The 13915-nt window shown below is 35.0% G+C and overlaps 1 protein-coding gene and 1 long non-coding RNA gene across 2 annotated transcripts in view; both read right to left on the minus strand.

Moving 5' to 3' along the window:
• LOC143051965 (uncharacterized) overlaps positions 1-11635 on the minus strand; it is a 61004-nt gene extending 49369 nt beyond the window's left edge. The window contains exons 1-2 of the mRNA XM_076224943.1: positions 11519-11635; positions 3086-3161 (exon numbers count right to left, since the gene is read on the minus strand). Of these exons, the coding sequence (XP_076081058.1) occupies positions 3086-3161; positions 11519-11635 (193 nt within the window). The remainder of the gene's footprint in view (positions 1-3085; positions 3162-11518) is intronic.
• The window catches only part of LOC143051559 (uncharacterized), a 428761-nt gene that overhangs the window by 354858 nt on the left and 59988 nt on the right, over positions 1-13915 (minus strand). The gene's annotated exons all lie outside the window — the stretch shown is intronic.

Raw genomic sequence — 13915 nt, forward strand, 5'->3', positions numbered from 1 at the left:
GAATCCTCTATAAAATTCAGACTAGTATTTTATTTACCCAGTATTGCCCAGTATTACCCACTAAAACCCAGTAAAACCCGGGTTTTCCCAGTATTTCCCACTGGGCTGGGCAATACTCATAAAACCCGGGTTTTTGCCAACCCTGGTGCTGATAAATTGAGAATGGAAATGGGGAATGTGTCAAAGAGACAACAACCCGACCAAATGAAAAAACAACAGCAGAAGGTCACCAACAGGTCTTCAATGTAGCGAGAAATTCCCGCACCCGGAGGCGTTCTTCAGCTGGCCCCTAAACAAATATATACTAGTTCAGTGACAATGAACGCCATACTAATTTCCAAATTGTACACAAGAAACTAAAATTAAAATAATACAAGACTAACAAAGGCCAGAGGCTCCTGACTTGGGACAGGCGCAAAAACGCGGCGGGGTTAAACATGTTTGTGAGATCTCAACCCTCCCCCTATACCTCTAACCAATATAGAAAAGTAAACGCATAACAATACGCACATTAAAATTCAGTTCAAGAGAAGTTCGACTCTTGATGTATGGGTCTGTTTATTTGTCGATTTGTCAGTGTGTCAATATGTCAACTTTTTAATGTTTGAGTGTGTTTATATGTTGATTTGTTAGTGTGTCAAAATGTCAATGTGTTGATGTACCAGTCTGTTAATATGTTGATCTGTGAGTGTATCAATATGTCAACGTGTTGATGTATTAAATCTGTTAGTGTGTCAATATGTCTATGTGCTGTTGTGTGAGTCTGTCAATGTGTTGATATATCAAATGTTGATGTATGAGTCAGTTGATGTGTTAATCTGTCAGTGTTTCAATATGTCAATGAGTCGATATACGAGTCTGTTATTTTTTCTAATCTGTCAGTGTGTCAATATGACAATGTGCTGATGTATGAATATGTTTATGTCTTGATTTGTCAGTGAAGCAATATGCCAATTGATAGAGTCTGTTTTGTGTTGACCTGTCAGTTTGTCGATATGTCAATGTGCTGATGTATGAATCTGTAAAAGTGTTAATCTGTCAGTGTGTCAATATAGCAATATGCAGGCCTCGACACTAACGCTTGTCCAATTGTCCGATACCAGAGGGAAAAAAGGTCGGACAAGTAAAAGCTGTATCAAGCTTGTCCATTGGGACAAGTACAATTTGTCTGCAGAAAATAAACTTCATCAAACTTTAATGAACAAAGTATAATTATAAACAACAAACAAACAAACAAAACAAATATTAGTTTGACATGTTTCTGATTTCTGTCTATTCAAATGCAAAACCTTTTTCTTCGACATGTTTACTTGCAATCGATATTTTAAACTGGTTCTTTGTAAGGTACTTTTTAACAGGTCAAAAGTACACTATTCTCGGAAACCAGTCTTACTGATCCAAATCAATGCTGCGCGTTATAGATAAGGTAACTTTACAGTACAGTTCGTCACCTGGACAGGTTTAGCTCAAAGTTTAAGACAATTTGGCAACGTAAGACACATATTTAGAAGACATGATTGACAGTCTGGCAAGACAGGAGACAATTTGGGATCAAGACAAATCAGTATAGCATTTTCTTACCCATACCGGTATTTTTTTCACAAAAATATTTTTTTTATTTACCATAATTTCATAAAATTCACACAATCATATTTGATCATAAGTGACCTATAGTTGTTAATTTCTGTGTCATTTAGGTCTCTTGTTGAGAGTTTTCTCATTGGCAATCGGACCTTATCTTCTTTTTATTGATTGCATTTGAATAAAACTTTTTTCAACTAAAAAAAACAGGATACAAATCCATTGAGTGTACATTGGCCTATCAGATGGTGCCTAATGTTTAGATTCTGATGAGACTGGCATTGGTGAAAACTAGAACATAAGTCTTGTGACATGACTAGATTCAGTTGTACTTGACTCATATTTTTGAAAAGTATTTTAAAAGAAATTCATCAAATTCTATTTTATTATTTAAAGTCGTTTTGTTCCTTTAATCAACTCAAAATGTAAATTTTTGTATAATTAAAAAAATTTGGACAAGTAACAATTTTATTCGGACAAGTTAGTTTTGGTATGTACTTGTCCTACTGTTAATTTATCAACTGGTCAATGTGTCCATATGTCTTTGTGTCAATGTTTGAATTTGATCCTCTTTTGATACCTCAATTTTGAGATGATGATCTGTCAGTGTTTTAATATGGCAATTGATTAATATGTCGATTTTTTAATAGGTAAACTGGTCAATGTGTCTATCCGTCTATGTGTCAATGTATTAATATGCCAAAAACTACTTATTTATAAATCCAGTTGAGCCAATGGCTGGTTTTCAGCATTTCAGCTTCCCCTTATTAGCATTAGAGCCAACATGAAAAGACAGACACAAGTCCCTTAAAAAAATTAGACATAAAATTGCAGATAGAGCACAAATCTCAACAAACGTCCATGAGAACAATTATTGATCCACCAGTGGCGTCCATCAGTTTGTACTTGCAAAGAAACCCTTCAATACGTAATTGCGTGATATCCTGTCAATTTATTTTATCTATTTTATTATTCCACACTTTGTGAATACTGATAGTTTATTTTAGTTGAGGCTCCTGACTTGGGACAGGTGCAAAAATGCTTGTATACATTAAAGTTTAGGGGCCAGCTGAAGCAGCCTCTAGGTGTGGGATTTTCTTGCTGTGTTAGAGACCAATGGGAGGCCTTGGGCTGTTTTATGCTTTTTGATCTGGTTGAAGTTCCTTTGAAGAATTCCCCGTTTCAATTCGTAATTTTTATCAAATATTAAATTGCTTGAGTTATATATATTAACTAAGTTTCAAGTTGATGAGATCACAAACTACATGTTTATTTCAAATAACTGGGAGAGACGCACAAACAAGAAAACATCATGACCCTCTACTATTGTAGGCAGAACATAAAACATCCATGTACTTGTCTTAAGCAGATCAGCTATATCCCACTGTGGCAATACTCTCAGAAAAGTATGGATGTACTTAGGACAACAAATATCCTTATATTAGAAACAAGTAATTATTAATCATTTCAGTCGGTATCTGAATAATTTACATTAGATAATTACCTTCAACTACTGGTGCTGCAGGTTCCTGTAAATAGGTGTCAGGAGTCACTTCTGGGGATGTCTTTGACATGACAGTCTTCAAAAGAAAAATAAGCTATAAACTATCATAACCCATGTGAAAAGTTGTCAAATAGTTTAATACTCCTACAGAAAAAAAAGTTGAGGGCTAGTTGAGGGCTATGTGGAGGACAGTTGAGGGCTAGCTGTTTTAAGCAAAATAGTTGAGGGCTAGGTGTTGAGCAGCTTTCTTTGGTTACATCTTCTGACATCAGACTCGAACTTCTCTTGAACTGAATTTTAATGCGTATTGTTATGCGTTTACCTTTCTGCATTGACTAGAGGTATAGGGGGAGGGTTGAGATCTCACAAACATGTTTAACCCCGCCGCATTTTTGCCCCTGTCCCGAGTCAGGAGCCTCTGGCCTTTGTTAGTCTTGTATTATTTTAACTTTTAGTTTCTTGTGTACAATTTGGAGTTTAGTATGGTGTTCATTATCACTGAACTAGTATATATTTGTTTAGGGGCCAGCTGAAGGACGCCTCCGGGTGCGTGAATTTCTCGTTGCATTGAAGACCTGTTGGTGACCTTCTGCTGTTGTCTGCTCTATGGTTGGGTTGTTGTCTCTTTGACACATTCCCCATTTCCATTCTCAATTTTATAGCTCAACTCAAACCTTGCCAAGCACTGTATGTTTGATAGATGTTGCTCAACTGGCCCTCAACTGAACCTGGCCATTAAGTTGAGGAAGAGTTGAGCAATTGATCTTTGGTTTTCATATAGTTGAGCAAAAGTTGAGCATTTAGACTTTGATTTTTTTTTTGTAGTTGAAGAAAAGTTGAGCAATTGATCTTTGGTTTAACTTTTCATGTAGTTGAGCAAAAGTTGAGCAAAAGTTGAGCAAAAGTTGAGCAATTAGAAATATGAGCCGGTGATATAAATGTTATGTGCCCCATCTGTTTTCAATTTATCTCTGTGTACATGTGTAAAGTACAAGAAGACAGGAAATTTTATTGTAAATGTACACAGAGTTTGAGGCAAAATTAAGGGAAGCAGATGTTTTTATACAATTTTCTACAGGTATTTACTTTAACTCATAACATAAAAATAAAAAAACAAACAGTATTTTTTTATTATAAGATATATCAAATATTCAAGATTTTGGTAATTAATAGTTATTATTAGCATGATTAGGGGCAAATGTTAAAAGGGATCACACTGTCACAATACCCTAAAAAACCTCAAACAAAGTTAAAATTTGAACTGGCCTTGAGCATGCACATGGCAAGCAAAGATGTCTTCTAGCTATCATGAATAGAAATAAGAATTTTACAATGGATGTTTACTAATAACTGTATAGACATTGAATAGTGCAGTGTATTCTTCTGATGGCATGACTTTTGGATTAAGGAAGATTGATGTTTTAACAAATATTTATGGAAACATCTTTTGGTAAGTACATTGCATTAGAATTTCCACCATTTTGAATAAGTGTGTATGCAAATTTAGTTCAAAATAGTGATATTTAAAGTGTCTTCTTAACTTTTTACAGTGAAGAAAAAATTAGACAACATATTTATGCATTAATTTATATATTATCAAGTGTGTAAGACAGGAGACATATTTATTGTATTATTAAGAGAATTTGTTTTATAAAGTTTTACTAATATACTAATAATAATATTCTAATACATGTATAATGAATATGGTATAAAACTTTAGACATCTGGGGTAAGACTGCCAATAAGACATCTATCCACAAATGACAGATATATATATATATATATCTTTTTTTTCTTGTTGAACATGTTGAACAACTCTTTCTGTTTTGAGAATTTCAATATATATCTAAATACTTCTCCTTGCATAAAAATTAATATGGCTGCAGGATTAACTAGATTGTATTTACTAGATAACTTTTAACTAGAGTCTCTAAAGAGCCTGTGTCGCTCACCTTGGTCTATGTGCATATTCAACAACAGACACTCTCCAACATTGTAGACAAGAATAGAATTCACGACAAAAATCAGTTTAGATGATCTCGTATTGCTTATCATTTAGCCTGTTAAGTTTCTCTCTAACTTCTTTAGTTTTTGCTCAAAACACAAAAGAAGATAAACAAAATCCTCATTCAAGGGCAATCACTCCTATAAAGAGTCATTCTACTTAACTATATCGGCAAAATTTGAATTGTTAGTAGATCTTGACTTGCTGATCATTTTGTGATTTAAAGTGTATATTTATCTATTATAATTTTCTATCATTTATGACAAAACACAAAAATAAGTGAAAATCGTCTTTAAGGGCAATAACTCCAAAAAGGAGTCGTCTAACCATTTCCTCCATATTGTCTTCATTGTAGATTTTGTTTCGCTGATCATTTTTGTCTAGCTAATTTTCTATCTGTCTAATATAGTTTTAAGATAGAAGGCAAAAAACGGAAAGATTGGTCAAAATCATCAGCGAAGGGCAATAACTCTAATAAGGAGTCTATAGACAATTTTGACCATGTTGACCTATCTGTAGAATTTGTCTTGTTCATCATCTTCACCGCTGTATCTATTATAGTTTTCAAGATAGTAGGCAAAAATTAAAAAAATGGTAAAATTTGTCATTTGAGGGCAATAAATCCTACAAGAAGTCATCTGATGGTTTTGACAAGTATAGACAATTGGCAGAGCTCAACATCCTGAATATTTTAGCACTTGTCAGATTTTCTCTTTATAATGGTTTTCAAAATTATAGACAAAAGGTCTCTTGACCCCCGACTAACTTGCCTAGTCTGGGGGGCATTCACCCAATATAAGTATATATAGTTTTTAGAAAAGTAACACGGAATATTTCGGACAAGAGTGCACCCGCTGAAATGTCTCGCCTGCTTTACTAACCATGATTGGTTTTATGTTGATAGTCCTAAAGATAAAGTTTCACTACAAGTATCACATAAACTTAAAATTATTAATGATCCATGAAAATGAGGTCAAGGTCATATAAACCAAGTCGGACAGACATGTACACCTTACAATCATTCCATGCATCAAATAAAGTTGACCTTATTGCTTATAGTATCTAAGAAGCAGACTTAAACAGGAAAACTAAACACTGACCAACGAACCATGAAAATGAGGTCAAGGTCAGATGAACCCTGCCAGACAGACATATACACCTTTCAATCATTCCATACACCAAACATAGTTGACCTATTGCTTATAGTACACAAGAAAAAGACCAAACCATGAAAACTTAACATTGACCAATGAACCATGAAAATGAGGTCAAGTAATGACACCTGCCAGACAGACATGTAGACCTTGCAATCATTCCATACACCAGATATAGTTGATTTATTGCTTGTAGTATTAGAAAAACAGACCATAACACAAAAGCTTAACATTGACCAATGAACCATGAAAATGAGGTCAAGGACAAATGACACCTGCCAGACAGACATGTACACCTTACAATCATTAATCCATACACCAAATATTGTTGACCTATTGCTTATAGTATTAGAAAAACAGACCAAAACACAAAAACTTAACATTAACCAATGAACTGTGAAAATGAGGTCAAGGTCAGATGAAACCTGCCAGACTGATATGTACCCCTTACAATCATTCTATACACCATACATAGCTGGACTACTCCTTAGAGTATCCGAGAAACGGACCTAATCACATAACTTTAACCTTGATCACTGATCCATGAAATGAGGTGGAGGTCAGGTGAACCCTATCTGACGGACATGTAGACATTGCAAGGAACCCATATACCAAATATAGTTATCCTTTTACTCATAAGTGAGAAATTCACATAACAAAAAATCCAATTTTTTTTCAAGCAGTCACTGAACCATGAAAATGAGGTCAAGGACAATGGACATATGACAGATGGAAACTTCCTAACATAAGGTATCTGTATACAAAGTATGAAGCATCCAGGTCTTCTACCTTCTGAAATATAAAGTTTTATACAAATAGTTTACGCCGCCGCCAGATAGTAATACCTATGTTTCACTCTGTGACTTTCGTCACAGGCGAGACAAAAATAGAACATATATCCGGAGTCAAAAGTCAGTAATATGAAAATAGTCTATTTACAACAGATCCTTTTTACAAAATACTCAATAACTCAAAATAAAATTTTGAGTCATCACCAAAAAGTATACAGATCTTTAGATTAATATAACAAAGAGTTGTGTAAAGTTTTAAGTAATAATCATAAATTATTTTTGAGATACGGCGCAACATGTAAAAAAAAAACTCCCCCTTTTTTACAAAATACTCAATAACTCAAAAATGAAATTTTTAATCATCACCAAAAAGTGATAAACAGATTATAATGTAACTAAGAAGTGTGTAAAGTTTTAAGCAATAATCAAGCAATAATCAAGAATCGTTTTTGAGATACGGTGCGACATGTGAAAAAGAATCACACCACTGTTTTAGTTACAAAGTGCCGTAACTCATAAAAGTATAAATCTTATTTTTACCAAAAAGTATACAAATCATTTGACCATCATAAGAAACAACTATATTAAGTTTCACGAAATTTAAATAAGGCGTTCTCAAGTTATGGTGCGACATGTTTATGCCGGACAGACAGACAGACACCGGACATTTGTATACCATAATATGTCCCGTCAAAATTTTGACTGGTGTATAAAACTAGAGGCTCTCGAGAGCTTGTGTCGCTCACCTTGGTCTATGTGCATATTACACAATGGACACAGATAAATTCATGACAAAATTGTGTTTTGGTGATCATGATGTGTTTGTAGATCTAACTTTACTGGACATTCTTCTTGCTACAATTATCTCTATCTATAATGAACTTGGCCCAGTAATTACAGTGGAAAACATATTCTAAAAATTTACAAAAATTTATGAAAATTTGTTAAACAAGAATGTGTCCACAGTACACGAATGCCCTACTCGCACTATCATTTTCTATGTTCAATGGACCGTGAAATTGGGGTAAACACTCTAGTTTGGCATTAAAATTTGAAAGATCATATCATAGGGAACATGTGTACAAAGTTTGAAGTCGATTGGACTTCAACTTCATCAAAAACTACCTCGACCAAAAACTTTAACCTGACATGGGACAGACAGACGGACAAACAGACAGACGGACGGACGAACGAACGCACAGACCAGAAAACATAATGCCCCTACTACTATCGTAGATGGGGCATAAAAATGACTATAAAGGGCAATAACTCCTTAAGGGGTAAACTGAAATTTTGGTCATGTTGACTTATTTGTAGATCTTACTTTGCTGAACATTATTGCTGTTTACAGTTTATCTCTATCTATTATAATATTCAAGATAATAACCAACAAGAGGCTGTCACAACGACAGCAAACCGGATTTATTAACATTTATTTGTGTCCTGCAAAATCACAAGAACCATTACTGATAAATGGTGAAAGTGAAAATCGTCAATATCAAATTTGACCTCTATTTTGTCATCAGTATCAACATATTAAAATTTGAAAAGTTTAGATTGAATGGTTCATGAGTAAATTCAACAACGTGAATGGAAACGCCATTTTACGATCTTTCAAGAACCATTACTCCTGAACAGTAAAAGTCAAAATCGTCATTATTGAACTTGACCTCTATTTTGTCATCAGTAACAACATAAAAAAAATTCAAAAGCTTTGGTTGAATTGTTCATGAGAAAATGCACGGACACGACTGGAAACACCATTTTTCAATCTTTCAAGAACCATAACTCCTGAACAGTAAAAGTCAAAATCGTCATTATTAAACTTGACCTCATTTTTGTCATCAGTAACAACATATTAAAATTTGGGAAGATTTGGTAGAACAGTTCATATTTAAATGCACGGACACAACTGGTAACTCCATTTTTAATCTTTCAAGAACCATAACTCCTGAACTGTAAAAGTCAAAATCGTCATTATTGAACTTGACCTCCATTTTGTCATCAGTAACAACATATTAAAATTTGGGAAGCTTTGGTAGAACAGTTCATGCGTAAATGTACGGACACGACTGGAAACTCCATTTTTTTATCTTTCAAGAACCATTACTCCTGAACGGTAAAAGTCAAAATCGTCATTATTGAACTTGACCTTCATTTTGTCATCAGTAACAACATATTAAAATTTGGGAAGCTTTGGAAGAACAATTCATGCGTAAATGCACGGACACGACTGGAAACTCCATTTTTCCCTCCCACCCGATTATCCAACCGCCCGCCCGCCGTACATCCCCAAATCAATAACCGACATTTTTGTCACAAAAATCCGGTTAAAAACTGCAAAAATGTCCTTAAAATTACTAATTCTGGGGCAGCAACCCAACAACAGGTTGTCTGTTTTGTCTGAAAATTTCAGGGCAGATAGATCTTGACCTAATAGATTATTTTACCCCATGTCAGATTTGCTCTAAATGCTTTGGTTTTAGAGTAATAAGCCAAAATCTACATTTTACCCCTATGTTCTATTTTTAGCCATGGCGGCCATCTTGGTTTGGCAGGGTCACACCACCCATTTTTAAAACTAGATAGCCAAATGATGATTGTGGCTAAGTTTGGTTAAATTTGGCCAAGAAGTTTCAGAGGAGAAGATTTTTTATAAGAATACTAAAATTTTAGAAAAATTGGTTAAACATTGACTATAAAGGGCAATAACTCCTTAATTGGTTAACTGACAATTTTGGTCATGTTGATCTATTTGTAGATCTTACTTTGCTGAACATTATTGCTGTTTACAGTTTATCTATCATGATCTATATCTATAATAATATTTAAGAAAATAAGCAAAAACTGCCAAATGTCCTTTAAACTACTAATTCAGGGGCTGCAACCCAACAACAGGTTGTCCGATTTGTCTGAAGATTTCAGGGCAAATAGATCTTGACCTAATAGATTATTTTACCCCCATGTCAGATTTGCTGTAAATGCTTTGGTTTTAAGAGTTATAAGCCAAAATCTACATTTTACCCCTATGTTCTATTTTTAGCCATGGCGGCCATCTTGGTTGGTTGGCAGGGTCACGCCACACATTTTTTTTTAACTAAATACCCCAAAGATGATTGTGGCTAAGTTTGGATTAATTTGGCCCAGTAGTTTCAGAGGAGAAGATTTTTGTAAAAGATTACTAAGATTTACTAAAAATGGTTAAAAATATACTATAAAGGGCAATAACTCCTAAAGGGGTCAACTGATCATTTCGGTCGTTTGACTTATTTGTAAATCTTACTCTGCTGAACATTATTGCTGTTTACAGTTTATCTCTATCTATAATAATATTCAAGATAAAAACCAAAAACAGTAAAATGTCCTTAAAATATCAATTTAGGGGCAGCAACCAAACAACGGGTTGTCCGATTCATCTGAAAATTTCAGGGCAAATAGATCTTGACCTGATAAACAATTTAACCCCTGTCAGATTTGCTCTAAATGCTTTGGTTTTTTAGTAATAAGCCTAAAACTGCATTTTACCCCATTGTTCTATTTTTAGCCATGGCGGCCATCTTGGTAGGTTTGGGACACAATTTTTAAACTGGATACCCCAATGATGATTGTGGCCAAGTTTGGTTAAATTTAGCCTAGTAGTTTCAGAGGAAAAGATTTTTGTAAAAGAATACTAAAATTTCAGAAAAATGGTTAAAAATTGACTATAAAGGGCAATAACTCCTAAAGGGGTCAACTGACCATTTTGGTCATGTTTGACTTATTTGTAAATCTTACTCTGCTGAACATTATTGCAGTTTACAGTTTATCTCTATCTATAATAATATTCAAGATAACAACCAAAAACAGTTAGATTTCCTTAAAATTACCAATTTAGGGGCAGCAACCCAACAACGGGTTGTCCGATTCATTTGAAAATTTCAGCGCAGATAGATCTTAACCTGATAAACAATTTTACCCCATGTCAGATTTGCTCTAAATGCTTTGGTTTTTGAGTTATAAGCCAAAAACTGCATTTTGCCCCTATGTTCTATTTTTAGACATTGCGGTCATCTTGGTTGGTTTGGCGGGTTACCGGACACAATTTTTAAACTAGATACCCCAATGATGATTGTGGCCAAGTTTGGTTAAATTTGGCCCATTAGTTTCAGAGGAGAAGATTTTTGTAAAAGTTAACGACGACGGACGACGCCGGATGCCAAGTGATGGGAAAAGCTCACTTGGCCCTATGGGCCATGTGAGCTAAAAAAAAAGAGACATCCAACAGATGAGAACACAGATTTTAAACATTAGTCTTTCACATATGCCTGGTGCCAACATGTATATTCATGTATTAGGCAACAAGCTTGGAATTGTCAACTTACAAAAATTACTACAATGACATTGAAAACTACAGGCAACTGTTTAATTGTAATTTCTTTGTACCAAGTCTGTTTTGGTTCTCATAATCTGTAAATATCTTTTAAAGTAAGACAAGACTATTTACCTTAAGGAAGTCCATCACTTCTTCCTTCTTCCTTTTTCTCTCTTCATCATCAAAGCTGTATATTTCTACCAGATCATAAGGAGTGTAACCCTGAAATACAATCAAATAATCTTTCATTTATTATACACATATACATCTTTTATTTCAAAAACTGTAAAACAGTAAATAATAGGTAACTGTTGCATTAATTTTACCTATGCAATGCAGAATGTTGTCTTATTTATATATACTTCAAATAAAAACCAACAACAAATATGAAGTGTCATTATAAAGAGATCAATGAATAATATTTGAGGTTTTGCTGTTAAAGAAATTAATGAATGATTGGTGTAGGGTGTGTGGGTGAAATGTGATAAGATGGAGTATAATCAAATGGTAGTTTTGTTAAAAGTGTATGATTGGTGTAAGATGTGTTGCTGGAGTATAATTAAATGGTAGTTTTGTTAGTAGTGTTTGATTGGTGTAGGGTGTGTTGGTGGAATGTGATTGCATGGTAGTTTTGTTAATAGTGTATAATTGGTGTAAGGTGTATTGGTAGAATGTGATTAGATGGTAGTTTTGTAAGTAGTTTAGGATTCGTGTTAAGTGTGTTGGTGGAGTATGATGAGATGGCAGTTGTGTCAGTAATGTAGGATTGGTGTTAGGTGTGTTGGTGGAATATGATGAGATGGTAGTTATGTCAGTAATGTAGGATTGGTGTTAGGTGTGTTGGTGGAGTATGATGAGATGGTAGTTGTGTCAGTAATGTAGGATTGGTGTTAGGTGTGTTGGTGGAGTATGATGAGATGGTAATTGTGTCAGTAATGTAGGAAAGATGTAAGTTGTGTTGGTGGAGTATGATAAGATGGTAGAGGTGTCAGTAATGTAGGATTGGTGTTAGATGTGTTGGTGGAGTATGATGAGATGGTAGTTGTATCAGTAATGTAGGATTAGTGTTAGGTGTGTTGGTGGAATATGATGAGATGGTAGTTATGTCAGTAATGTAGGATTGGTGTTAGGTGTGTTGGTGGAGTATGATGAGATGGTAGTTGTGTCAGTAATGTAGGATTGGTGTAAGTTGTGTTGGTGGAGTATGGTGAAATGGTAGATGTGTCAGTAATGTAGGATTGGTGTTAGATGTGTTGGTGGAGTATGATAAGATGGTAGTTGTGTCAGTAATGTAGGATTGGTGTTAAGTGTGTTGGTGATGTATGATGAGATGGTTGTTGTATCAGTAGTGTAGGATTGGTGTAGGGTGTGTTGGTAGAGTATGATGAGATGGTAGTTGTGTCAGTTATGTAGGATTGGTGTTAGGTGTGTTGTTGGAGTATGATGAGATGGTAGTTGTATCAGTAGTGTAGGATTGGTGTAGGGTGTGTTGATAGAGTATGATGAGATGGTAGTTGTGTCAGTAGTGTAGGATTACTGTTAGGTGTGTTGGTTGAGTATGATGAGATGGTTGTGTTGTCAGTAGTGTAGGATTAGTGTTAGGTGTGTTGGTGGAGTATGATGAGATGGTAGTTGTCAGTAATGTAGGATTAGTGTTAGGTGTGTTGGTGGAGTATGATGAGATGGTAGTTGTATCAGTAATGTAGGATTGGTGTAGGGTGTGTTGGTAGAGTTTGATGAGATGGTTGTGTCAGTAGTGTAGGATTGGTGTTAGGTGTGTTGGTGGAGTATGATGAGATGGTAGTTGTGTCAGTAGTGTAGGATTGGTGTTAGGTGTGTTGCTAGAGTATGATGAGATGGTTGTTGTGTCAGTAATGTAGGATTGGTGTTAGATGTGTTGGTAGAGTTTGATGAGATGGTAGTTGTGTCAGTAGTGTAGGATTAGTGTAAGGTGCGTTGGCAGAGTATGATGAGATGGTAGTTGTCTCAGTAGTGTAGGATTGGTGTAGGGTGTGTTGGTAGAGTATGATGAGTTGGTTGTAGTGTCAGTAATGTAGGATTGGTGTTCAGTGTGTTGTTGATGTATGATGAGATGGTAGTTGTGTCAGTAGTGTATGATTGGTGTTAGGTGTGTTGGTGGAGTATGATGAGATGGTAGTTGTGTCAGTAGTGTAGGATTGGTGTAGGGTGTGTTGGTAGAGTATGATGAGATGGTTGAAGTGTCAGTAATGTAGGATTGATGTGAAGTGTGTTGATGATGTATGATGAGATGGTAGTTGTGTCAGTAGTGTAGGATTGGTGTAGGGTGTGTTGGTAGAGTATGATGAGATGGTTGAAGTGTCAGTAATGTAGGATTGGTGTTAGATGTGTTGGTGATGTATGATGAGATGGTAGTTGTGTCAGTAGTGTAGGATTACTGTTAGGTGTGTTGGTTGAGTATGATGAGATGGTTGTGTTGTCAGTAGTGTAGGATTAGTGTTAGGTGTGTTGGTGGAGTATGATGAGATGGTAGTTGTCAGTAATGTAGGA

The sequence above is a fragment of the Mytilus galloprovincialis genome, chromosome 11 (genome assembly GCF_965363235.1).
Source record: "Mytilus galloprovincialis chromosome 11, xbMytGall1.hap1.1, whole genome shotgun sequence".
Classification (NCBI taxonomy): Eukaryota; Metazoa; Mollusca; class Bivalvia; order Mytilida; family Mytilidae; genus Mytilus; species Mytilus galloprovincialis.